This window comes from Pyxicephalus adspersus, chromosome 9 (genome assembly GCF_032062135.1).
Source record: "Pyxicephalus adspersus chromosome 9, UCB_Pads_2.0, whole genome shotgun sequence".
In the NCBI taxonomy this organism is placed as follows: Eukaryota; Metazoa; Chordata; class Amphibia; order Anura; family Pyxicephalidae; genus Pyxicephalus; species Pyxicephalus adspersus.
In genome coordinates this window covers 47,092,126-47,120,076 of record NC_092866.1, presented here as the reverse complement: position 1 = coordinate 47,120,076, position 27,951 = coordinate 47,092,126, and the positions used below count along the sequence as shown (strand labels likewise).

The window sequence follows — 27,951 nt, the reverse complement described above, 5'->3', positions numbered from 1 at the left end:
TTTATCCTACATAAACATGGTTCCTAAATCATGCATTAGAAGTTACAGCTCTATTCAATTATATACTTATTTTCTAGCATTTCTGTTTCTATTTCATTCTAGCATTTATCACTTAATTTCATGTGGTCGAAAAATTAATCTTTTATATGGTGATGTAGAATTATATTAGCTATCTATAACTCACTTCATTAGATGGGGGTAACCAAGTTGCACATTGCAAATACAGTTTGCTGGTAGAGACCAAAAATTAAAAATCAAATTTATAGCCACTATTTTTTGTTACAATTGTCAAAATTGCATTGAAAGATGTTGACGGGTAAGTCAGAAACTGATATACGGCCTGAAATGAAGAATAGCAGAGGCTGTGTCTGGATTTTGGGGTTCCTGGGATGCATGTGGTCATTTTATCATGAATAATTGGTATGTGTATTTTGGAGCTGAATTCTAGGCGGATATAAAATACATGATTTATTATAGCACTTCAATATTTAATGCAGTGTTAGTACCAATTTGACTTGGTATGTCTTACAATCCTTAATACAGTAAGTTGCATCAGTTGTACTGGAGTGCTCCATTAACAAGAAATACGCTAAAGAAATGAGAGAGCAGAGTGGTAAATCGATTAGTCAGTTGGTCTAGTCAGTTGGCTGCTTCTCCCTTACAATCCAGTCACAGACTGAGGGAGGGACATGGCCTGAGTTACTTTGCTGCAGTAGAGAAAGTCAGATCTCCACTCCTGTGAATAAGTTATGTAAATCTCAAAACTGATTTGGCAGAAATACAAATTCCTTGGCAGACTAACAGTGCCCATATATGTATTTCATATGTGTATTTAGTCATTTGCCTTGGATGCATCTTTAAATATGTCGTAATATTATTGGTAACAATGTGACAGGTTCGCTTTAATCTTATATTGTTTTGCAATAGTTTACCTAGCAAAATTCTCTGGAATCCATGGTAAAATGGAAATCTAATTACATTCTTGATGTATCTAAAATTTATTTTTCTTTCCATCAAAACATGTTATTAATAATATGCTGTTGTATTTTTTTTCTTACAAAAAGAAAAAAGAACCTGAAATTGTTTTTACAATAAAAAATCCTTTTCAATTCCCATACACTCAGGTTATTTTTTCACTTTCCAAGAGGAGGCAAAATGGCTCTTTTGATAGTAAAGGTTGCTGACCCCTGATATAGGGTGTTGAGATATTCAGTAGTACTGTAAAATTTATATCAGTCTTTGCCCCAGAAGAGTTACCTTTTGTATTCAGCTTTTGCCTGAAGTTCAGCTTGCAACAAATGTTCATTACATGGAGGATACCCACATATGCTTGGGGAGAACATGGAAGCTCTGTGCCTCCATGCAAATAATCTGATGTAAAACATATGGGGAATAGAACACCTTTACCCAGAAATTTATGTAAACCTACCAGGAATGTAGTTTGCATGATGTTAATGGCAATGCTTTTTGCATTGATTTGGATACTTTTCTGCATCCATAACTTATGAACCTTACATATTTTAAAAAATCAGATAGACAACTTTGATATAAGAATGCAAATCCTCACAACACCTACTCTATATTGTGAAATATGGAAGGCTTGAGCTCTGTGACACAAGTTCAGTCTTTAAGACAGCAGTGAGCTTGTTTGCTGCAATGCAGTTAAATATTTATTAGTGAAAATGTACAGGATAATGTTAAAGTGGAAAGCACAGATTTCTACATATCTGCCTATAATAAATCTGATCACAATTTATGCTATGGGTATTATTCATTTTTTAACTTAAAGGCACAGAGATTTAAATCATTTATATTTTAAAGTAAACCAGTCATGAGATGCTAGCTGGAGGCTTCGGACTTTAATTCTGCATGTGTCAGTGATACAACCATGCAGACCAGGAGTTTCAGAAGTCCTTATCTGCACACTTGTTCCAGATGAGAGATTCAAAGAATTGAAGAAGGAAAATCAGTATAAACTCAAGGCAGATGGCGTTTAATAAGGGTAAAACAGCAATGGCAATCTGATTGTGGGTTTTATCAAATTTTTTATTTTACCTTTTTCCAAATTACTGTAAAGATAGGTTTTGTGTTTGTTTTTAATAAATCAAGTTTTGTTTTTGTTTTTTAACCCTAAAGCCCAACTCTTACATATAAACTCACTCATTTCTCCCTAACACCCAGTTCCCTTCTATTCACAAATATCTTGTTTATAACTTATAGTAATGTGTCCCTTGCTGATGCCTTTTACAGTTTGGAAAGCTGATGATCCAGCCCTACAGTCTGCATTTACCACCAAGCTGTCAATCTATTGTGACGTCATGCCATCAAATTTAGGTGAGTATTTGGGGCACTTGGTACTCCCCAAAGTTTCTGTTATACCTGCTCTTTATTCCCAAGATCAAAATCACCTGTCATCCTGGCTCCTTTCCTACACCCCTGCCCACAGGACATAAAAGGACCTTTCTTATTCTGCACTCTGTACTATACAAAACTAAGGACCCGATATGCCATATTACTACAAATTTAGGTGTGAATTTAGGGCAATTGGAACTCCCTAAAGTTGATGGTGTACCTTCTCTTTTATCCTCAAGTCCAAAATCATCTGCTGTTCTGGCACCTCTCCTACACATTCCCTCTCCCCTCCCCACCATACGATTTTCCGTTTCCTGCACTGTCGATTCTTGAACTTTTGATCAGCTCATTATTTCTGAGTTTGCATTGAACTCGGAATGAACACCTTTGTGGTTTTCCACTGCAGAAAGGAAAGGGTTCTAAATGATCTTGTTAATTAATGCACACAGGTTAGTTTACAAAAATTCATTATTATTCTACACCATAAAATGTATTAGCATAATGGATATTGTTGTGCTTGATGATGTTGGCAATACTAAGTTCTATTCATATGAAGAATGGAGTTTATGTTCACATAGCTTGTAGAGCACCTCATAAGACACCAAGCCTAGAAGACCACATGAAAATATCAAAATGAAGTCAAACATAAGTAAGGTGCCGATCATAGTGATGGACCAATAGTGAAGGGCAACAGAGGGGGGATTTTACTTAAAAAAGCTGAATTACTATTTACATAAAACAATACCCTTGGATATGAGACCTAAAGGGGGCAGTTTAGGTACTTAGTAACTTATTTTTTTATGTTAACTTGCAGTTTAGTAATTGAAAAAGTAACAACTTTACTTAGAAACTAAAATAGGAAACATAACAGTCAAATTGCACTGCATTTTTAAAGGTTATAGGTTGTAAACTGTCATTTTATATCATTTTCGTTGTTATACAAATTACTATTTAATACAAAAGCACTGTGGGTTAGCTAAAGACAACATCACAAGAAATACTGATTGCTTTGAGGCTCAGTTTGCCTGACTGAAACCTAAGACAGAGCCTCTGATAATGGGTGAGTCACCCCTCTGACTCATTCAGTTTGAGCTATTAGGGTTTGGGAAAAAAACAAGATTTCAACAAAGCTAAAATAGCTAAACATGAAAAAGACAAAGAGCTGTACTTGCTGGCAAAGAAGAACACAAAGTAATAGTACATTATTATTATGTACTTTTTCTCATTTAACTCTTTTAAAAAAAAATGTTTATTTTTTTAAATATATTTTCTGGTGTGGACAAAAATATTTGAAGAAAATAATATTAAAAATATGTGTAGAAACTATTAAACATACTTCTAAAGCTGAAGCCTAGGGAGATACAAAGATACAATTTATTATAGCTCTAAAAAATTAACTCATTAATTCATATATTTTAAATGAAAAAGCGTGAGTCCTTAAATTTGAACTACAATTGGCCTCTTTTATTTTGAAAGAAATCTGATGTAGCATTCCATTGTCAATTATGGATTATGATGTTTGTGTTATGTAGATATAAATGATGGGGTATTTTTCTACACCAGAAAAGTTGCTGGAGCAGCTTGGAGTCATGAGTAATTATATGCTTATAGCTAAACTAATACACCGACAAGCTTTATGTAAAAACATGTTTATATTGTGCTAGATGTGATAAAAGCTCCCATATTACAATGAAAGAAAAGTAGTAGTAAAGGTAAGTAGAGGTTATAACTGTAATGTTGGATGGTATATATGGGTAATAAAATATCTATTGTATATGAAAGCTCAATAGTGTTGCTCAAACAGGCCTCTGTTCAGTTTGAGCAGCATTTGGCTGAATAGAGACAAATGTTTGGCCAAAGCCTAACTGAACTGTAACTGCCAACCAAATAAAATTTGGAAACTTTCACATGTACAAACTGGCACACGCTATATACACACTGGCCACTGTGTACATTTGACTATCGTCATTACTATTGTTTGTAAGGTAGCTCAGTAAAAGCTAATGTTCAGCTGTATCCAGGGCTGGATTTATACGTTTATATATACTTGTACTTTTATATAAAAGTATTTTATACTTTTTGCTCCCATAGACCCCCTCCCAACCAATAATAGCCTTTGACACACAAAACACACCATGAAAGCTGTTCCACAAGAACAAAAGAGAGTGTAAAGAAAGGGTAGATTGAGTGGGGAGAGATAGGATGAAAGGGAAAGAAAGATGAATAGGGGAGAAAGAAAGAGGCAGAAGAGATAGAGACTGCGGGGGAAGGACAAGAAGGGGAGAGGGGAGGGAAAAGAGGAGGAGAGAATATCAGGAAGAGGAGATAGAGGAGGTTGGGGGAAAGGAAGCGAGAAGTAGAGGGGAAGGAGTGAGGGAATGGATAGGGAGAGTGAGGGGGAGAGAGACATATAAGGGGAGAGAAATGGAGAGGTCAGAGTGAGTGGGAGAGAGAGAGAGTATTAGGAGAGACAGGGAGGGACATGGGAGACAGAAAGGAAGGAAACAGGGGAAAGGGAAAGAGAGGGGAGTGAAAAAAAGAACAGTAGGGGGGAGAAGGTAAAAAGTGGGTAAGGGGCAGAGAGAGGGATGGAGAGGGAGATATAAATATGGACAGAGAAGGGAAAGAGTGAAGAGAGAGGGAGAGGGAAAATAGAGGTGACGAAAGGAGAGGGAAAGAGACAGAAAAAGAGAGGGAGGGAAAGGGAGAAACAACAAAGATGTAGAAGGGAGAGAAAGAGTGAGTGAGAATAAAAGAGGGGGAGACAGAGGAGTGATTAGTGAGAGGGGGAGGGGAAAGAGGGGGGCAGGAGATGTGGGGAAGGGGTAGAGGGGGAAGAGAGAACAGGAGGAAGAGTGTAGAGAGAGGGGTAAGGCGGGAATTGGGAGGAGGGACATAGAGATGTTTTAATATCATCCTCCAGTGGTCATACCACTCTAGGCCATGGCCCTGGTTGAATCAAAACCAATCTAAATGTCAAACATTCTGGCCTAAAATCTGAACAGTAACACGAAAGCTCAGATATACATTAAAATCAATAAATTCAACCCACAACAATATTTCGAAAGTGCATTCAGGTTATTTTTAATCTACTAGCACAGAAATATTGTTATGGTATTCCAAGTGGGTCCAATGAGCACCTTTTTATCCGGCATTGTTTGTGGGCAAAATTGCAATAAAATATGATTGTGATTATTGCTGGAAACATGGAACCCACTGGCTTGGGAATTCATTGATTGCTGTTTAAGGTCATTCTGAAGATAAAGATATTGTTAAAAGATAAGCCTACTTTTCGTGGCAGGTAGGAAAAGAAAAACCAATGCCAGAAAAAAACAACAAACATGCAACAAAAATTTACACAAGTAAATTTAAATGTGAATGTTGTTCAGATAACAGTTTGCATATGAAGCAATATGACTGACATTTATTAGAGTGGTCACTAGTGGTCAGCCGAAGGGTTGTGCAGCCATATGCCAAACAATAAAATAAAAGTTGCTTTGTGATCTAAGCTTGTCACCACAGGCACACCACATAGGATTCAGAAGACAAACTGCTGTGAGTACATATATCATTTGTACATCTTAAATAATTAACTGCAAAAGCCCTACAGACTTCTAAATAAATTCATACATAGAATACATGCATAAATAAATAAACGCTGGGTTTTTTTTACAAACAGTGATACTATAATACCAAAGACATGGTGATAAAAAGGAAGTTACATAACAGGATTTGTAACATGACACTTAAAATTGTGTTATTAGTCAGTACTTTGAGAATGGAAAGCATGTATTACCCATTTACACAGTAATTACCAGGCTCTGTTATTTTAGTCTCAAAACTAAGATTCAAAAAGTTGGATTTCTTCAGTAATAATATACTGAAGGGAAGCTGAAACAGCTGTATGCAGTAGGAAAGTCTAAATTTTTTTACAGAGCATTATTGTTACATCCATACATATTGGAGTGCTGTGTATTGGATCTAAAGGTCCAGCAGTGGTGCTGTTATGAGCAAGTGCTAGCAGGAACAAGATTACATACGCTTCCATTTCTGACCTATTTCTAAATAATACAGATTGTCTGGTTGGTGTTCTCTGACTTTAATACCTTTTCAATCACTGACCTAAAATGAGTATAGAGCAACACACCTCTACACATATTTGTCTTATATCCAGATGCTAAGTATTCTTTAAAGTAAGTTTAACAATAGCATTTTGCATATTTGCTCAGTATAGGTTCATTTTAAAATGGGCTGGCCACAAACCTTAACGTGCCTCACTTTTTTTTATAAGCCAGGGCCCAACCATAGATGGTAACAGAGTCTATCTACCACCTCCTCCAACATTGAAACCAATGAAAGGGGTCACTCCTAATGGCCAATGGTAAAGTTTAGTAGAAGAAGTAGATGGACTTTAGAAGGGCAGTTATTAGGCAGCTGGCAGGTATTCACCCACCCATTATCCACTCATCTGAATCAACACTCAAATAAAATAAATTTGTGTGTGCATTTCATTCTCTATAAAGTTCTATGGTGGACTTTTAAAATATCTCAATAAACTTACACAATCAAGGACAAAAATCTACAACCTACTCAATTGTCACCACATTTTTTGCACTATATAAAAGGGTAGCTAAGAAGGAGCTAGAAGACGAAGGAAGAGGATGGCTATGCCCGCTGCCCCATCCATGCTGGGAAGAAGAAACCTGGGATGGTGTGGGACCTACTGGTTTTGATTTTTGGAGAAATAGAAGACTTTACACCTGTAAAGGTAAAATTCATTTTTTTATACTGAATTTTCCTGTTTAAAGAGTAACTTCATATTGAGTCAAGGTCACCTTTGATCCCCTCTCTCACAGTGGAAACCACCTAACTAAATACATTTTCTTTACTTAGATCTCCCTGCGCATTCATTCCATTTGCTATTATGGGGTTTGAAAAAAAAGCACCTGGCTTAGGAGGAAATAAGTTTGTAGGGTAATGAGATGGACGTAAGGCATTTAGATTTGTGGTGTCCACTGTGCGGTAGATTGAAAATTTAACCTCCCTAGAGGTAACCCCAAGTGTGACTCAGGGTAGAAAAAAGTTGCTAAAAGTGGTAACCCCGAGTCACACTCGGGGTATGTAAACCTATGGGAAGATTAGTAAATAAAGCACTTACCTGATCCGCCGGCGTCCCGCGCCATTCAGTGCCACGATCTCCGTCTTCTCCGTGCTTCTGCACACTATGAGTCACCGGCGGGGCGGGGTTGGGCGAGAAATTCAAAATCCATTTGTATTGCATTCAATACAAAATAACTGTATAAAATGCAATACATTGGATTTTTATGTGTAAAAGCAGTACATTGTTTTCAATAACATTTATTTTACAGTATATATAATAGTATGAGTATAATGTGTATTTTTTTTTAATTTAAAAAAAATAATTTTTTTTTTAATATAAAGATGTTTTAATTTATTGTTTTTACATGATTTTTTGTTTCAAACTTTATTATACTTATACTAATATATTATACTGTAAAATAAATTTTCATGAAAAACAATGTACCGCTTTTAGACATATAAAACCGGAAATAAATGAACCGCTAGGTAGGTTAAAGGTCAACTTGATTAAAAGTGAAGTAACTTTTTAATATTGTTTACTATGTAAGTTGCTTGGTATGGTCAGTAGGAGCAGTATATAAATAATAAAAAACTATATTTTTCAGAATTACTGTCATACTATTTGCTGCCCTTAATGCTACGGTGATTCACTCTTTTACCCTCTATACATCTCAGGTTCACTTCTTATGTACAGTAAGCTGCTTTTGAAATAGACACTTTAAGAGATAAAGTATGATGCTTTAAGAAAGGACACTAAAATAGTTAGGCCAGTGGGAAACAAACACTTGAAAGACAATTTTTCTCAAATAAATGGCTCAAAATTTTCCCGTTGTCTGCAACTTTCAATAATATAAATGTTCTTGTTGCTAAGAAACCTTTTGCTAAGCCCTGTCCTTTTGATGAGTTATCATTGGAGTGCTGTTTTTTCTATTAAACTTTGTTTTTATTACTTACTACTCAACTCTGGGTGAACTTTTAAACCCTAAATAAGTTACTCAAAAAAATGACTCCATGTCCAGACAATCATTCAAAAAAATCAAATAAAAAAACATTAAATGTTTTATTTTTACTGAGAATGCATACACTAAGAGTGTACTATATGCCCATGGTGTGATCCAAATGTCCAATAATGTAACCATTGGCCCAATGTTTCTGTTTATCAAGGTACAAGGCTAAATCTATCCTCCCTCATGAAGATCCGATTAACGCATAATTAAACTTTCAGTTTAAATCAACTGAATACAATTCAGGTGCATCCATAAAACCAGTGTTTAAAGTATTATTATTATTACACAGCATTACGCAGTGCTTTACAAAGTCCATAGTCATTAATATTATTATTATTAATATTATTATTATTATTAATAAACAGGATTTATATAGCGCCAACATATTACGCAGCGCTCTAGATTAAATAGGGGTTGCAAATGACTCATATACAGACAGTGACGCAGGAGGAGAGAACCCTGCCCAGGACAGCTTACAATCTAGGAGGTGGGGGATCTCACACACAATAGGAGGGGAGATGTGGAGTCATAAGAAGTAGTGCGGGTTTTAGGAGACAGGAGAAGATGGGTAGGCAAGTTTGGGAAAATGGGTTTTGAGTGCTCTTTTAAATGAGCAGAAAGTAGGAGCAAGCCAGATAAGACGAGGAAGACCATTCCAGAGAGTTGTGGCAGCTCTGGAAAAGTCTTGCAGTCATGCATGTGAGGAGGTTATGAGTGAGGAAGTCATTAGTAGGTCATTGGAGAAGAGAGCGGCTAGGGGAGTATTAGGTGAAAAGGGTAAGTGGGACAAGAACTGTGCAGGGATTTGAAGGCAAAGCACAGGAGCTTGAATTGAATCTCAGGTGAAATGGAAGCCAATGAAGAAAACTACAAAGAGAGGATGAATCGTTCACAATAGATTGTAGAGGAAATAGTCGGGTTAGTGGAATACCAGAGAGGAGGAGGTTACAGTAGTCCAGACAAGTGATGGTGAGAGCGTGTACAAGGAGTTTGGTGGTCTCTGGGGACAGGTAGGGGCGGATTTTGGAGATGTTGTGCAGGTAAAAGTGGCAGGACCTGGAAACGTTCTAAATGAGGTAAATGAGAGGGCAGAATCGAGGGTGACACCAAAAAAATGTGCCTGAGGGGAGGGACGAATAACAGTGTTGTTAACAGTTAGGAATATGTCAGGGGGAAATTTGAGGGGGGGAGATGATGAGTTAAAACATAAGTTGAGCATGAAACCTTCTCCAGGACTGAGGGAGACAGGTCAGGGGTGGCCAGATAGAGTTGATTGTCATCAGCATACAGATGGTACTGTAAACCAAAGGAAGATATGAGACTACCCAGAGAGGAGGAGTACAGAGAAAAGAGAATCGTCATGTCACTAGCTGTACCTCAAGGGGGCTCACAATCTAATGTCCCTACCCTACTGTATGTCTTTTAAAACAGTCTGAGGTCAACTTTTTGGGGGGGAAGCCAATTACCTTAACTGCATCTTTTTAGAATGTGGGCCGAAACCGGAATACCCAGAGGAAACCCACGTTAACATGTGTAAAACCTGCAAACTCCATGCAGACAGTGTCCTGGCTGAGACTCCAACCTGGGACCCAGTGCAACCTTTATGCCACCGTGCTGTCCAAACAAGTTGTTTGCACAGTGTGGGTAAAGCCTTTCCTTCTACCAGCATGATGAAATAAAAAAGCCTTGTTTTATGAAAGGAAGCAGTGAACTCCTTGTCAAGATCAACATGCCCATGCCAGGTCAGAGCTGAAATCCTCCAATCAGCAGGGAAGGTGAATTTTACCGATTACAGAACTATATATTACAAGGGGTGTGTCATACCTCTGCAAAGAGACTACTTCATCCATATAGAGAGCAAATAAACCTCTCTGGAGCATCCTGGCAGGGACTAGAGGTGGCAGCTGCCTAAAGAAAGGTGTCCTGATGCACCTTAAAATAAAATGAGCTGATTAAAATCCAAAAGCTCAATTGTAGTAAAGAACAAGATATCATCTTCTTGACTGCAAATGGAAAAGAGGAAAAAAGGACCAACCTCCGCATATAGAAAGGTTAGATTTAATTCCAACAAAAGCCAACTGAAAAAAAAAAAGTTTTAAGGCAGTGTAGTTTGGTATTAGATGGTAAACAATAATAGAAAATGGAAATGACTTTTTTTAAAACAATGCTAATTGATGATGCACCTATTATATATGGTTTTCATAGCAATCTATGCTAAGTGTATTCATGCTGATGTTATGACTGAGATAGCTAAATAAAAGGCATGCAAAACAAACAGAGCACAGTACAATTATAAAGAAAATGAATGATATGGATGGACATAGAATAGAGTTTAAAAGTAATTTTAAAAAAGCTGTTAGAAACTTTATTGCCTTTATTTCAATGAGAAATGGGGAAATTCTATTCACTAAAAACTTTATGTAAAAACAAAGATAAGAACTTTACACAATGAATAAGAACATCTTCATTCTGAATGTAAGGCACTTATATAGTAATCCATTACTTTGTAAATAAGTAAAACTTTTTGGTTTTCTCTCCTGGTGACCAATATTACTGGGACGGGAGGCTGTGGAAAACTCAACATTTTACAGTAGTAAAACAGAGGTAGAATCTTTCAATAGTAATGTTTATTATTATTCAACTGCTTAAGAGAAAATGCCATTGATTTTGCTGAAACTTTCACAAACTTTTTCTTGTGTCTACAAGACAAAAAGTCAAGGAAAGTCTTACAATATGATATATATGGCAAAAGTACACCTTTCTTAATCTATCCAAAACTAAAAAAAAAAAACTTGACTTTGAGTATGATTTAGGCTAGACATTAAAAAGCTTGAGACCGCAACTTTCACTGGCTGCTCCCATACTAAAAGTTAAGACTGGAAGTATATTTTATATCTGCTAACTTATAAGAAATATTATCCTTTGAAACCTGTACAAAGTATAGTAGCTAAGAAATTCCCTTTGCTAGTGTCACTCTAAGTCAAGCCAACAGTTTTACTGACTGGGGACTGAAGAATCTGCAGTGTCTGCCAAGTCACCGGTCCCTAAAGAAACAAAGGCTGATTCAGCTGTGGTCACACTCGCACGACTCATTGGGGAAACCTTGTCTTTCTCCTCTACAACATCTGTTACAAAGACACTTTGAATCCTGACAATGTCAGACCTGCTGTACCCTCCTACATCCAGAGAATATTATCTGGTATTCTTAATTTAAATGAAAAATATTAATAGTAATTCCAGAAATGCTATAAATAAAGGAAATGTGTAAATGATAATGATATTGTACAGAGTGTAAAGCAATGCAGATATCAGATTTAAAAAGGAATTGTGTAGAAAATTGGCTTATCTGTTAAGAAAGTCCAAATGCTGCATGGACTTGTGAAAAGCTTAGATGCTATTTTTGTGCATGCATAGAAAAACCCATTCATAGTGCATCCCAGCAATAGACAACCTTTCTTTATGTGTCACAACCAGACATCCAAATCCACTGGACGCATCAAGTAGAAGGTTATTAGAAGGTTATTAGTGCTATAGTATAGGAAGTGTGAGCCCCTAAAAGAGCCAAGCCCAGAGTCTATGCACACCACCAAGGCTTTACCAGAGCACCACCACTACAAATGATGGACTTCCCTCAATGTACCTGGTTGCCCTCAGACACACTAGAACAGGTATGAAGACAATAAGTAATGACAAAAAAGCGATAGGCTAAAGTTCAAAGTCCCAGAAACAATGATGCAGTAAATGCAAGGGCACAGGATCACAAGCACAAGGGTCACCGAGCTTTTGTGGATCAGTGGGGGTTAGGTGTCACAAAAGCACAAGCAGGAGAGGACTTGACACTTGGGTGTTGCTTGGTCATCATCATGTTGCAAAGCCTAAAGAGCAATGTCTATGGGCTTTGGGTCTGTGTTGATGGATAAATTTGACATGATTTAAAGGGACTTGTGAGCAAATTTGGAACTTATTACTGGTGAATTTGACCTACGACCAACCTTTTTCAGACCTGCATTAGACCTGATTCAAATGACTTTGAATTCTTTTAGAATTCATAAATCTGTTAGAAGACTGCAACAACAGACAGAAACCTATTGGCAAAGTTCCTAAGTGTCTCCACCAATCATAAGAGCTGTTTCTGTGTTACTGCTTCTTGCATCCTAACAACCAATAGGTATTTTTCTGTACTTGTGGTGTAATGGATGGGAACTTGCATTTATATATAATGCATATAGGAATATATATATATATATATATATATATATATATATATATTCTAGAAACTATAGAGCTTTTAAAAAGTAAAGGTTTAGCTTAAAGGTAGAGCATCTATTAGTTGTAAGCAAATTTAAAAGTTAAAAAAAACTAACCAGCAATTATTCTGTGTTACCTGATTGGTCAATAATGGAAAACGGATATATATGACTGGCTCTATTAACTCATTTTAACGTTAAAACTTTGTTATTTTCAATTGTTCAAAATCTCCTTTCTTGTGCTACAGCAAAATGTACTACATCAAATATGTCTAGTTCTTGATGTGGACAATAACTGCTACAATGGATCTGGTAAAAGGCAACAATTTGAAAGCTGATGAAACATTCTTATTGCAGCCTTAGTTCTGCAGTAGCATTGTACTTTTAGTTTTCGCCCTTGGTTTGCTGTATTGTATAAAAAGACCAAAGACACATAATTCTCTGCAGGCAGCGGCAGATAATTGTCTGTTTGCATCAACGGGGAGCAAAAGAAAGCACAAACAGATGCTGCACACTATCACCGAGATGCTTCCATTTCTGCAGAGATGCCGCTTTACAGTAGTTATTAGCAGGATGCCGCTTGTTTACTAACTAATGGAAAAAATACATCATTCTCCCTTATCCATTGTGTCTTCTGTAGATCACACAAGTCTCAGAAAACAAATAATGTGAAATGTAACAGTACTTTAAAGCTTATGCCAGTCAAACAGAAACATTCTGTAGTTTAACTTAAATTGCCTATGTGCTGAATGTCTCCAATTACCGTGACTTATATATTTTGCATCTCGTTGTACTGCTATCTAAAGGCATTAAAACATAGGTTAAAGTGGAACCCCAAACAAGTACCAAGTTAAAGCAAGCATATGTGATTTGCTATTTTCTTCAACCAGTCTTTCATGAAACCATCGGAAGAGGAAATTCCATAGGAATTCCATAGGAAGAGGCTGCATTCAGCCCTTGGAATCCTCCTGTTTGCGATCCCCGGGGCACTAGAGGTTAATTAACCTCTAGTGCCCTGGGGATCGCACACTCTTCCTAATAAATGCAGCTACAGCTGCAATCATTGAGAAGATGCCCAGCACAGGAGAACCTCCTGAGATTTTAATATAAGTATCTCTTACAAATTATACATTTGTATCTGTAACTATTGTATCATTTGTAAGAGATACTTATATTACAGCTGTGGCTGCATTCATTGAGAAGAATATGCTATCCCCGGGGCACTAAAGGTTAATTAACCTCTAGAACCAGGGGATCACAGAGGATTTTCAGGGCTGCATGAGGTAGTCCTGGAAATCCTCCTGTTCGGCGAGATCTCTACCTCCCAGCGAATCAGAAGGCACATATTCGGTAAGCAAGAAAGGCCCGATTCACCGCGAGATCGAACGTAATATTCTCACCCGCTCATCCCTAATCTTCTCCAGCCTTGGAGAGCTTTAATAAATCAGGCCAATTATAGGGGGCTGATATAAAGTCAAATAAATGTACTTAAACTACATATAGTTATATTTAGAAACACGTGTATGATTTGATAAGGATACATAACTATATTAATTTGTATACTTTAAATTCATCTGCAGTATAAGGCTTATTATTGCTTGCCAATTGCAGGTTTAGATTTTTTTCATCATTGTGCGTTAAGGTTGATGGATTTAAATGCAGCCTATTCTTATTATATTTATTTGTACTGATAAGTTGGTACATTTCTCTTCTGCTAAATTTCCAGTTTGTCAAAACATGAGCACATTATGATATGAGCATAAAAAAAAAATCACAACCATCAATCTTGCTTATTACATTTAAATAGCTAGATCCTTACAGCAAAAAATGAATTTGTATAAATAATATGTAAATGTTCAAATTCATATTAAAATACCTTTTCAGGCTTGATCAGCACCTCTTTGAAGTTAAGAAATGGTATGTGGAAAGTATCATTTCTAGCCCCTGATAATTTTATTGCCGCTTATCAAAAGGGACAGGATTCATAAGCAGTCGTCTGTTGAGAATTCCATCATGTAGCAAAAAAATACATGTACATTAATAAATAAAAAAACCTCAGTCTGAAATATGTTTGGGAGCAATCAGAAGATGGGAAACTTCTGTCCTAGTTCATAGGCAATTCTTTTTAATTACAACAGTCCTACCAGGTTTACAATTTCCCAAAGGTATACCCCCTATCATGTAATCACTATCATGGTGGTCAATGAGTCTGGGAGCTATTGTTAAGACATTGGGCCTGGTTTATTAAAGCTCTCCAAGGCTGGAGAGGATACACTTTCGTCAGTGAAGCTGGGTGATCCAGCAAACCCGAAATGAATTTCTTCAAATTCTTACTAGCAAATGTTTTGAATCCTGAACCAGATCCATTCCAGGTTTGCTGGATCACCCAGCTTCACTAATTAAAGTGGAGAGCTTTAATAAATCAGACCCATTAGGTCTTGCAGGTATGTCTATGAGGATCAGGTTCAGATAAAATAAATACTCCCATCACCCAAGATAGGGTAGTGTACATAGTAACATCTTCCACCTGTAAAGACTAAACAGAAGACCAGACCCTTCATGAGCTGTAGCAATGTGGATAAAAAGAATTAAAGTTTTTGAGAGCAAATTTAACATTTTGGCTTTTAATGAAAATTTTGGGATACACCATTTTCCTTAAAAATTGCTTATATTAATAATTTCTAACAGCCAAAAACAAGGTATATAAAGCCCAATATAATAGGGATTGCAAACTCATCTACACTGGGAAGACAAAACAGCCACACAGCATACAAGAATGAACTGTGCAAGTTCACTTTCCTTCCTGCAACTTACGGAAAAGAATTATTCCTTCACAAAACTTCAGATGCAAATTCTGAACACAGAAAACAACTGTTTTAAGTAAAGCAGGCCATGTGGGAGTCATAATTGGGCTAAGGTGTAGGGCTTCTACAACATGTATTACCCATTTACAATGACTGTTAAATATTCCTACCCCTGCAATTTTCCTAAATTTCCCACTTCCAGCCATGTTACTTTTACAATAATACTGTCTAAGATTTCTTGGCTCTGTGTTGTGGATGATGATATAACCAGTTAGCGTCACTTAAAGCGTACCTAAACTCAGAATTTTCACTTACCATTACAGGGTAGAGAACCCTTTTATGTAAGGTAAAAAATCTGTGTTTTTTATTTTTTAGGTGCAACAAAAAAAATGGTGCAGCACTGCCCCCTAATTCTCGGCTACCTACATCAGGAATCCCAGGAAGCTCTTGAGCGCTTCTTCTTCGCATGCCCCAGCATCTCGGGCATGCGCAGAAGGAGGCTTTTTGCTCAAAGAGAAAAATTTGCAAATCCCATGCATGAGCAGTGAGATTGGCAATTTATTTTTCATCCTACATCACCCGATCTCGCGTCGGGTGACGTAGGATGAAGAACCCAAAAGAGACGATGAAGATGGCAATGCCCGGAGTGCTGGCTCCGGGATAGATGCAGAGGGCAAACCAGGGGCCGCAGAGGATTATAGAGCTAGAAGAACAAGGGGATTGAATTATGTCATTAGGAGAAGGTAATTCCACACACTGTCACATATTTGATGTGGTTCTTAGACAGTCCACATCTGTCTTTATATATTTCAATAAAAAGATGAATATAAATGCTGGATATGCCACTGACTTTCAAAGCTGAAGAGGCTATTTGAAAAAGCAGTGAGACATCTCCAACATTATTAAATATGCCCAGTTCAATGTGACATACCATAACCTAAATAAATGACAACCTTCACAGAAGTATTACTTTATTTGTCTTTATAATGGTTGCACACTAACACTTGTGAAGCTTCCTTGGGATTGGTGCAGTGATGATGAATGATATTTAACCAATATCCATAAGGAGTATTTAATAGCTATAATACTGGCTACATCAAGTATACCACGCAAGCATGGTTCAGAAATGTATGATAGGAAAGGTTGTGGAGTACAATTTCTATCTTTTTACATCCTACAGGTAATCTAAAGTATTTGATTTTAGGAAATAAAAAAATATATTTTTGTTATCTTGTTATTTCCCAGCAGATGGGGCTTCATGTAATATCTATGCTTCTAGAAGGCCTATTCGGGGGTTGTGCTAAAACAGACCTGAATGACTAGGAAGGGACATATAGACACCATTTCTAGCAAGATGGCGGGCCTTAAGTAGTCAACCAACACTGTATATGAAAAGCATAAATGTATGCTGGGCTTTCTTTTTAGAATGTCCAGCAAGGTAAACAAATTGAACTTTGGGAATAGGGTTGTAAATGACATTTATTGTTAGCATTAAGAACAATGTAAACCTAAAATAGTAAAATAGAATTGTCTAATGGCATTTATTGTTACCCTTTACATTTGAAATTTGGGCAAGCAGCTGTACATACATAAAGCCTGATGTCACTGATAGGCATACATATGTAAAGCTTGATATCCCATTGGACAATAATTTAGTACAATTACACTAACCTATGCAATGCCAAAGACACAGGCAAGCGACGCAGGATATCAAAAAGCTAAATTAAAATAAACCAAACAAAATATAAGGGTCATTCTTGCTGGTAATGTAGCAGATGTAAGTCATAAGAATATCCAAAAAGAATTACAAGTATAATGACAAGTAAAACAACTTATAAAAACATGTTTTAGCTGTCAGCCCACATTTCATGATTTTTAATAGATTTTACAAAGTAAGTTTTCAAAGCCAAAGAAGAAAGAACAAATGAACATAATAAGTACCTCTGTGTAAGATGTTTCCATTGTCCCTCTTGAGGATGTCGGTCTCTCTCTGGGCTTTGATGAGATGATGTTTACAGCGGGTGGCTGATTGTGTAAAACTGACGATAGACAAAGCTGAACTGTCTCTTTCAAGGCTTTTAACTGTGATTCCTGTGTAAAGGAAATGCCTATGTTGAATATGGTTCATACAAGTAGCGATTTTGATTAAAAAAACAGTGTTTTCTTCATAAACAATATACACAATAATGCAGTCTAGACACAATGAAAACACGAATGTTTACGATATTGCTTGTTTTATACTGAAGCTCAAGACACAAAGTGAACAAAATCTAAAAAAATAAAATAACATTTAAAAAATGATAATCCTATCAGTGGGCCTCCACCGTTTTGTCTAGGGACATAAAAAACAGATTTTCCTACCCTATTCTTTGTTCCCGTAGGCTTTTTTTATTTTATACCTGCATGATAAGACCCGAAGCTGCTTCTCTCCGCTGCTCCCTTGGCCACAGGTTTTCAATACATCATCACATACAATGCAGGACCTTCAATCCTACAAGGGTGGAGCCAGAGGGCCCACCCATTGGAGTTTTTAAAAAAGGAAAAGAGTATTGGCAGCCTTAAAGGCAAGCATGAAACCCTTGCTGTGTTATTTTTTCGGGTTTAAACTTCACATAAAAATAAAGTTGCAATAAAAAAAGTAAAAAACTTTTCAACCTTAAAAAATGCAACTCTGCTCACTTTTTCTCCAATGTTTTCATCTACGGACAGGTTACAATGCTGCCAGCCCTCAAGCTTTTAGTTCAGGAATTAGGCTAGGTTTTGCTGGACTTTACATGCTCTTAGTTTATCAAACTTAAAGACAAGTTTGCACTGGTGAATGTATGCCAAACCAAATAGCCATGTACTTCTATTATTTTACTAGGTTGCTTGATAGGAGGATTGGTAATGTAAACATCAAGCAATGTCCCATTAGTTGTGGTGATCAAGAGTAGTACTGTCCAAAATGACAGCCAACCAATGAAAACCCTGCGTGCTACATAGTAACTGACTGGGCACTGAGCTACTATTGTAGAAAGTGAGCTTGGTGGTTGTTGAAATGACTAGACACTAGCTCATTTAGATTATCCCCAGTTGGACTGTTGCAAGGTTTGCAGTGAATGAACACAGTGAATGTCAAAGAAGTTTGACATCTATCTAAATTATAACTGCCCAGGGGAGATTTGCCTTTATGTACAGCACAAGCCATCTTCCCTTTCTTGCCACATTGCTTGTCAACATCTATCATCCAGCTGCCAAAATAATTAGATAAGTAAAAGTACTTGTTGTGCAACTGCTGCCTGTTGGTCAGATTGTGTAAATGTATAACCAGTAGGGTAACAATGAACATTTCTGGCACCTCAGAGCACTGGGTTCTGTTCTGCTTTACATCTCTTTTACTCATCTTTGTCTAAAACTTTGTCTCCATTTTCAAATCGGACGTCCAACACTTCCTGGCAATCAAGAGCAGTGGTGACCTGAGATGTACAAGCTGCTGATTGCTACAGGAAGCCCTGGTAACCTCTTAAGGAACCTTGGTTGAGATTCACTGATCTAGATATTGCAGTATTAAAAGATATTATTGAAATAGTAAGTGCAGTGACAGAATTCAGATAATCATAAGCTAAAATAACTGTGGTCATCAGGGCCGTGTTTTTAAGTTTTTCTCCCCTAGCTAGCTTGTGCTCAAGGGGCAAATATGGGAGAGCTGCAATCATGATAGTAGAAGTTCACTGGAAGTAGTCATGATGGTTGTGGGCAGAATAGTTCTATGCTAAGAACTTTAATACAATGATAATATTATACACAATAGGGATGAGCGAGCAAATTTTTTTAAATTCGGTCTCGCGGCGAATTGGGCTGTTCTTGCTTACCAAACATGTAGGCGAGAACGGCCTTTGTAAATTCGGCTGGCGAGACCGAATTTTTGGAACCTGCAAGACCAATCAGGGGAGCGGAGCTGTTAGCTCCACTCCCCTGATTGCTGTTGCAGCCCTGTAGTATGTGTTTGCTGGCTGCTTATGAATGAATACAGTGTGGGAAAAATCCTGATTTTTCCCATGGCCGCGTTCATTCATAAATGCAAGGTGCATGACTCACTCTGGGAGGAGGAGGAGTATTGCGGCTGCATTTATGAATGGAGCCGTGAGAATACTCCTCTCAGTTAACGATCCCCGGGCCCTCATTCTGACCTGTAGTGCCTGGGGGTTCTCTTACTCACAGGAGGATTCCCACTCCTGCATTTATAAATGCAGCGGGGATAATCCTCCTATAATGATTTCCTGGATTTCTGATGGTATCGCAAAGTTTTGCGGACCCATCGAAACTTCCACCAAATTTTTTCGAGAATGCCAGAGGCTCATCCCTAATAGACAACATAGCAGTACAAATGCTACCCCAACCGACCATGGCACCCTAAGCCATAAACTAAGTGAATTTCTGAGAATTACAGCCCTGGTGGTGATTAGATTACTTGTTGAGTTTATGGATTTAGGTAGCTGTATACTAAGACTAAAGTGGTGTCACTAAAGTAAAAGTCTCACCTAATCCTACGGTGTGGAGTTAATAAATTGAGCTGAAAAAAATGAAACATTATCAGCACGGTGGCTCAGTGGTTAGTACTTTGGCCTTTGCAGTGCTAGGCGCCAGATTCCATTCTCGGCCAGGACACTATCTGCATGGAGTTTGCAGATTCCCCGTCGTGTTTGCGTGAGTTTCCTCCCACAATCCAAAAACATGCAGTTAGGTTTATTGGCTTCCCCACAAAATTGACCTTTAGATTGTATTAAAGACATATGACTATGGTAGGGACATTAGATTGTGAGCTCCTTTAGGAAAAAGCTAGTGACATTACAATGTACTTTGCGCTGTGTAATATGTTGGCGCTTTATAAATCCTGTGTAATAATAATACACAGCTGGATACAAATGCAGTCCTTATAAGTTAAAACTCACACACACTTTAGCATCTAATAGCATTAAATTAAGTAAGGAATGATTTACAATGACTCCTGCCATGCCAGATAGGTACCATTTGGAATCAGTGTATTGTGCTGTTTACGTGCGTTCAACCTAATTAAAGAATGCTTGTATATATTTTATAAAATGTAGATTGACATGGTTAATGTTAAAAAATCAATAAATCAGATACTATCTACATGGGGCACTGCCATCATTTAACAAATGGTCTCTTAGTTAAATTCTCCTTCAAAATAAATTTGCATACATTAGAATATAAAACAAAATTCCTTACATTGTCTAGTGAAGCTTTTTCCATTTCTCTTTTCGCCACAGTTAACTTTTGCTCAAGGTCCGTTAGCTGTTGTGCCTGCAAGACAGAATTAAAGGGTAATCTCAGTCACACACAAAGTCAAGCATAAACACATTCAGCCAGCATTGGAAAATGTAATGCAAATGCCCGCGTAACTCATAAACATGTATGGCCATTTATAATAAGCTATTTAATTAACTAATTATGAACCTGCATCTGGTAGCTCTGAATCCTGCCTCTCTCTTTCTCCAGGAAAGTCTATTAAAATGATTTGTACTCTCATAAGTAAACAACTTAAAGCTTAGCATTTCAAAAGAATACACATATTATCTTCAGGGAATACACCTGCCTCATTTCAATTCAATAGTGCAATGTTGTCAGTGATAGTTGAATATTACGCATGTTTATTCCCTGGCATGGCTACAACATTGTAAATCTATGTTTTATTTTATTTATAAGCTCCAAAACAGTTGTTTTGGAATAGTGAAATTTAATAGAATTTAAAGGAGGTAGTACATAACAATATATTGTTTATGACTGTGACCTTAAACCATAGCAGTCATAAATTCTACAAGACAGCAAGGTAGGAAATTACTCTTCATCTTTTTGGACTTGAAATGTCTTGCTATCTCTGTAGATTTTCTGATTAAGGATGAGCAATATTGGGTATTTTCCGTTCACCTACATGTTGGTTTAAATAAAAAAAATTGAAATGTGCTCATTTTGCTAAAATGCATTAAGGTCAAAAAGAAGGCTAAATATGACAGAATAAAATAAAAAAAATAACAAAATAAAAAAAGCAATAAACCAGTATGACTTAAATACATATAAAAAAAGAAAAGAAAAAATATTACAAAAAAAAACAATAGGGCAATTTTACCTAGACATAATAAAAATATTACATTTTGATTTTTTTATTAAACATTTTATCAGTGAAAGATGGGAAAATGATTATGTGAAATTGATTTCATAAAAAAATATTTTTTTTATATGGCAAATGTAGTAAAAATTAGCTTTGCAAAGGATACCCAAGTACAAGCAAGGGAATGAAACAGCAGAGCTTCACCTCGGTCCTAAATTCACTTTGCTAAGTGAACAGCGTAAGCTCCTTTAGTAAATCATCCTCCTTTAAGCCACTCTGCAAGGACTGAGTATATAGGACTATATTATTTTTATGAAATCAATTTCACAGCAAAAAATGTTGTTTCTTTCATCAGAGATGATCCCTAACACAAAATTTCCATTTCCTATTACTCTTTTCCTTTGTATTTTTTTTCTAAACATTTTCCTCCAGCATCTATATTTTTAGCATTATCCTGTCCACAATAATTGCTGAATCTAAAATATGCCATTCATTTTTGCATCATTATAACTTCTGGAATGACCAATGAGATGTCATAAACACTGGAGGAGAAGTGTCCTTCCTACAGCACTGTAAAAAACCCGGATATCTTGTTTCAAGACTGGGCATTTCCCTGTTGAAGATGGGCCCCGGAGTGGGCGCCCCCAAACCTCAACTGACCCGGCAACCTGCGATGCTATTCATGAGCTGATTATTGAGGGCCGGCAAATAGCTGCAAAAAAGATAGCCCAGATAGTTGACATCTCACCGGAGCGTGTCGGGTTTGTTATCATTAGGAATGAGCGAGCGAAATTTGTAACTTCGATCTTACAGCGAATTGGGCCTTTCTCGCTTACAGAACATGTAAGCGAGAACGGCCTTGTGATTCGCCATAAGGTTATGTTTTTGCCTTATTTAGAATTATCTGAGTTCACCTGCAGTCACAGCTGATTGGAGGCACCGGGGTGCCTCCAATCAGCTGTGACTGCAGGTTCCCACTGTTACAGCCCAGTGACCGTGGGAACCTGCACACTGGACTTCAATGGAATTTGCGAAATCAGTTTGACGAAATTTTTCGCACTCATTGGAAGTTCAGGCAAATTTTTGAGAGACTGTCAAAGGCATTCCCGCTCATCCCTAGTTATCACCACCCTCCTAGACATGCTCAAGCTTTCAGGGAAGTGGGTGCCGAAATTCTTTGAAAAGTCATCAGAAGAAGGAAAGAGTTGAAGCATCCATGTTGGCCCATTTTGAAGCTGCACAGACTTTTGGTCTAGGTTAGTGACTGAGGATGAAACCTGGCTCCTCATCTATGATCCTGAAACCAAGGAACAGTCAAAGGAATGGTGCTACCGCGTGTCCCCACAGCTGAAGAAGTTCCAAACCCAGAAATCGGCCAAAAAAGTCATGGTGTCCGTATTCTGGGACAAAGGTGGTATTCTGTTGGTGGACTATTCACATAATAAAGTGAGAAAAGAATCAATGGAATAATGCACTTAGTGAGCTTAGTAAATGAGACACAACTGTTGCCTTTAACTATCCAGTGATGTGCAATGAAAAATCCTGTTTTTTATAGACATTATACATAAATTGATGGTTTTTGCAAGTAAATTCTCACCACTTTCTCTAAGCAAAGTGAAATATTCATGTGATAATCCACCTTAGCAAGTGAACAGCCTAAATTCCTTTAGTAAATTATCCCCATTGCATCCTTTTTTTAGTACCTGTAAATAAAATACTTTGTGTAGATGGTGTTGAACAGTTGCCATCAAATTACAAGTGAAAGACAAAAGATGTTTGTACTTTTTGATTGCTTTTTTTTCCTGTTAAAATCCTATGTTTTATGTTCAGTTGTGGTATCATAAACTTTACTATTCATAAAAAGTTATTGTAACTATATATATTTATATATGTTTACGGAAGCATCTTTGCTTATAAATGTGTGCTATATTATAAGCCTAATTCATGAAGCAAATACATATCAGAGATTTCTGGTAACATGAACTAAAGAGCTTTTGATTCCTTAGTTGGAAAAATACTTATGAATGGCAACTGTGGTTAGCATGAAGAATTCAGGATGAAGGCAGACTACCCCTGACATTACCAATTTATTTAAATTATAAATGTAAATTTGCAGACAAAAATATTAGCAATAAAAAAGGTTATGGTCATTGTAGTGACCCTATCTCCTAGATTGTAAGTTCTTCTAGGCAGGGTCTTCTCCTCCACATGTACAGTGCTGCGTAATATGTTGGCGCTTTAAAAAATCCTGTTTATTAATAATAATAAAATGATGAATAAATATTGCTAAATTTGATCTGCCACATGAAAAGAAAAAAAAAACTTGCTTTGCCAGACCATTTGAAAACTGTCCAAGCACTGAGGACTAGTAGATAAACTCATTACTATTAGTCCAAATTGGACTATCTCAGTGGAAAATATGGAAGTGTGTGAAGTGGAAGGGGGCATTGCCAGACCATTTGTAAACTGCCTAGTGTATTGCAAACAAGTGCCCTTTACTATTGCTTCCTCATAATGCCTAACGTATCATTCAGCACACTAGGGATGCTGAAAGCTACTACAATTACATACAGGCTCCTCTATTTATTTTGGTTGTTAAAATAACCATAACCATCCTATAATATCAAACTACCCCTTTCCTCCCCTCTAAAACCCAGCCCTAAACCTGATCCTCCCACCAACTGTAGTCCCATCCTTAGATTCAAGGCCTGTTTCTCAGCCCTAAGCCAAAATTCTGGCATGGTTTTTTTAAGGGAATGAAATTATGACTGTGGAAGATTCCACAGCTTGCCTTAGAGGCAGTCTTGACAAGCTCTTGAATGTCAGGGTCCATTGGAGTGCCGTACAAAATTCTGATTAGTATGGACTCCACATGACCTATAATTTGCCTTTAACTCAGATGAAAGCATAATGTTGTGATCCTGAACTCACCTCCTCCCTTTTTTGTTTTCCTAAATATTACATTGTTGAGTTTTTTTGTAGAATCTAAACATGCATGCTACCATACAAATTCCATCCTGTTATCACCATGGTACATAGCTTGGTTGGGCTTATTAATAAATATAATGTCAGTGTTTTAAGTAAAAGAAAAAAAAATCCATAAAAAGTATACCTAAAATACCAGCTTAGTATTCAAGGACCAGGGTGAACATGCATAAAGATGCATAGTGACCAACAGGGACCCCAGGTCAATTTGGCAGGGGGGGGGCTTAAGCCAGTTCTGCACAGGGGTTCATTGTTGGCTACATCTGCTACTGTTGAGGGACATCAGGTTCTTGCATACCCTCCATGAGAAAGATAGGGATGGATGTAGAAAAGGCAAAAGAGGCCAAGACTGCCTTTGTGGGCAAAGGCATTTAAAAATGTGATACATTTTTCCTTAATCTGCTTCCCTCTTCTTGCCCAGCTCTTGACATTTGCCTTTCATTTCAGTAAGAAATCTGTAGGTGGAAGAGAACGCAGGTGATGGACACAAAGAGGATTTATAGCAGACACCATGCTTTCTTTAAGCCTTCAACCAAGCATTCAAGCATGTTTTACTAAAATAATCACATAGCACAAAGGCCAAACTTGTAAAAATAGCCTCTTAATTCGGGTGTGAATAGACCGTGTGAATTCTAAATATGGTCCTGGAGGGAGCTATTAAGTTGTGACTCCCAACCCTACTATTTAAAATAAAGACCATCTATCCACATTATACACTTTATTAAAACTAAAAAATGTTCTCTTCTCCGTGGCTTCCAGCCATGGACTGAAGTAAATCTCTAGAATATTGTATTCTGCTTGATTTTCAAGCTCCAGTAACATACTAGTGCATTTCTAATCAACAAAAACCTCCAAGCTGTTTATAGTGTGTAAAAACGTAAAAACATAGCTTTAAATGATTTTAACTTTATTTCCATTGTTGTGACTGATTTATAACGCCTAGCTATTAATACAACTAAAATAGAGAAGTGTGAATATGATTCTATATATAAGATACACACTTACTGAGGCTATATTACGTGAGGATCGCTGGAGGCACAAATGAGCTGAATATAATCTTTGTAATCTTTTATAGTACTGTGATTTAGAGGCTTACGTGACCATTTAAGTATATAATATATTTAACAAGTCATTTCCACATATATTGAGTTACTAAAGTCTTGTACAGAAGTAAATTAAGTGTCTTTGTAAATAGTATACATTACTTCTATTATTTCTCTACAAGCTGTTCCAGTGTCACTGTAATCAGAGAAAATGATTACAATTTTCTTTAAACCCAGGCTGTATTACAATTTGCCATTTGACAAAAGCAAAAATCGGGTTTATTAGGCTTAAAAAAAAATACCTGCTTGCAATATACTTTATCTGTAACATTGTTCACCAGCACAAAATGGGGGGGAGTCTGTCTGATTTGCTATTGCTACCTCCTGTTGGGGGGGGAACATGCTTTTTGGCACCTACTTGTTGGATCCTCAGGGTCCCGCCCCCCCCAGCAGCGTCCTTCTCCTGACCCTGCTTGGGGGTGCACCGACCAGAGCTGCAAACCACTAAAATTTCTCGACCGTTTTTTGCTGACCGCTATCTTATAGTATGTCTGTAATAATCTTTTACAGTTTTTTGTAGCTTTCTCATCCCATTCAAAGAAATTTATGTGCAGCCCTTTGGCGATCTTAGGGGATGCACTTAAGGCCACTCATTTAACATTACAGCCACTGGCAAGCAATAATCTTTTATCAACAGAAATATTTAATATACAGGACAGACTATAGGCATTACTAAAAGCAGGTTTTCCTGAATTACTCTTCCAGATAAGTACCTTTGGCACCACTCATTAGCCAAGTAAACCCTAAACAGATAATAAAGACAGTAAAGAATATTTATGGAGATGATCTACTCTCTACTCTCTACTGCGCATGCGGGCAGTTCTGATTCTGGGCGTGCCTACACTACCAAGCTTTATCATTTTTGTCCAACCTGCTGGCCACCCAGTGTTTATGCAACGTGTCTCCACTAGTGCTGAGCCCCCAGCTTCTGAGCTAGTTCCTGTACACCTGTTGCTTGATTCAGTGTTTCCTCTGTTCAGCTCCTGTGTTAAACCGTTATTGCCCAGTCTGTGATTTCCAACCTATTCCCTTATGCTGTTCCAGTGTTCCTCTCTGTCTCTGGATATTCGTGAGTCAGCATGCAACCTGTGTCTCCTGTGTTCCCTGTATCTGCAGTGGCCCCTGTGTCACTGGAGACTATTTCCTGGATTCCTGGTATTTGTCCCCTAGCTTGTGACCTGACCTCTCTTGCTAGGTGCCTTCCGTGACTCAGGCCTTCCTTGATGATTTTTCTGCTTAGTGACTTGGTACCGTGTATCTTCCTGTCCACCCTGGTGTGCCCAAGGACCGCAACCTGGTGGTAACTAGCAGCGCAACATCCTCACCATCAGAGGCCTTGGAGAAGGCCGGTTACCGCTTAGACTCTGCGCTTTGGCCCTTTTCAGGGCTCACACCACTTCAATGCAAGCCATAGCGGCCCCTAGTGGCCCTCTCTCCCAATGTGTGACACCCTGGAGAACCAGGAGATCACACAGATCAGCAGAAAAAAATACTAAAGCATTGGACTTTCTATCTTCTTTACCATTGAGGGGCACCAGCAAAGAACATGTACTGGCAGGTTTCGCAAGTGTAAGGTGTGTTTTAAAGATTTTTTTAAAAAGTATATAAACTAAATTAAAACCACTATTAACCAAAATGAGAGATGTCCCTAAAGTTAACCTCTGTGAACACAAAATCTAATTGTAATAGGCAGAAACCATAAACAGATCTCATATGATATGGTTATTCGGCTCCAATACAGTGGCTAAGAGGTTAATGAACCAGGTAAACTTTATTTTATATGTACCCTATATTTGTATGAGTTTTCCTCCATGTGCATAACATGTTTCCTTCACACAACCCAAAAAAATAGTGGTATATGAATTATCTTCCAGGCAAATTATCACTCAGAGGTTTGAAAATGTCGTCTGACTGTAAACGGAAGATCTAATGTGAATGGTTCTATGTACTCTTTTAGGCTCCAATAAATATATTGGCCCTGAATGTAAAAAGAAGTAATAAAAATAATGACAAAATCTGTCCAATCCAGTTTATGCATCCTCAAATATGAATAGGAAAAAATCAGATCCCTTCTGTAGCATCAAACGTACCTTGTTCAACAAACATCTTTTATAATTTACACAGTCATAAACATGCACAATAAGCTATCTTATCAGAATGGTGACTGCTGCAGCACCAATATTAAAAAATGTATTATATACAGAAAGCATGTTTGTCCATTTAATGGTGACAAACTCGATGACA

At 37.4% G+C, this 27,951-nt stretch overlaps 1 protein-coding gene across 1 annotated transcript in view; it reads right to left on the bottom strand.

The window, feature by feature from the left end:
* Positions 1-27,951, bottom strand: part of LUZP2 (leucine zipper protein 2) — a 338,727-nt gene that overhangs the window by 13,521 nt on the left and 297,255 nt on the right. The window contains exons 8-9 of the mRNA XM_072422800.1: positions 20,740-20,814; positions 17,452-17,601 (exon numbers count right to left, since the gene is read on the bottom strand). Of these exons, the coding sequence (XP_072278901.1) occupies positions 17,452-17,601; positions 20,740-20,814 (225 nt within the window). The remainder of the gene's footprint in view (positions 1-17,451; positions 17,602-20,739; positions 20,815-27,951) is intronic.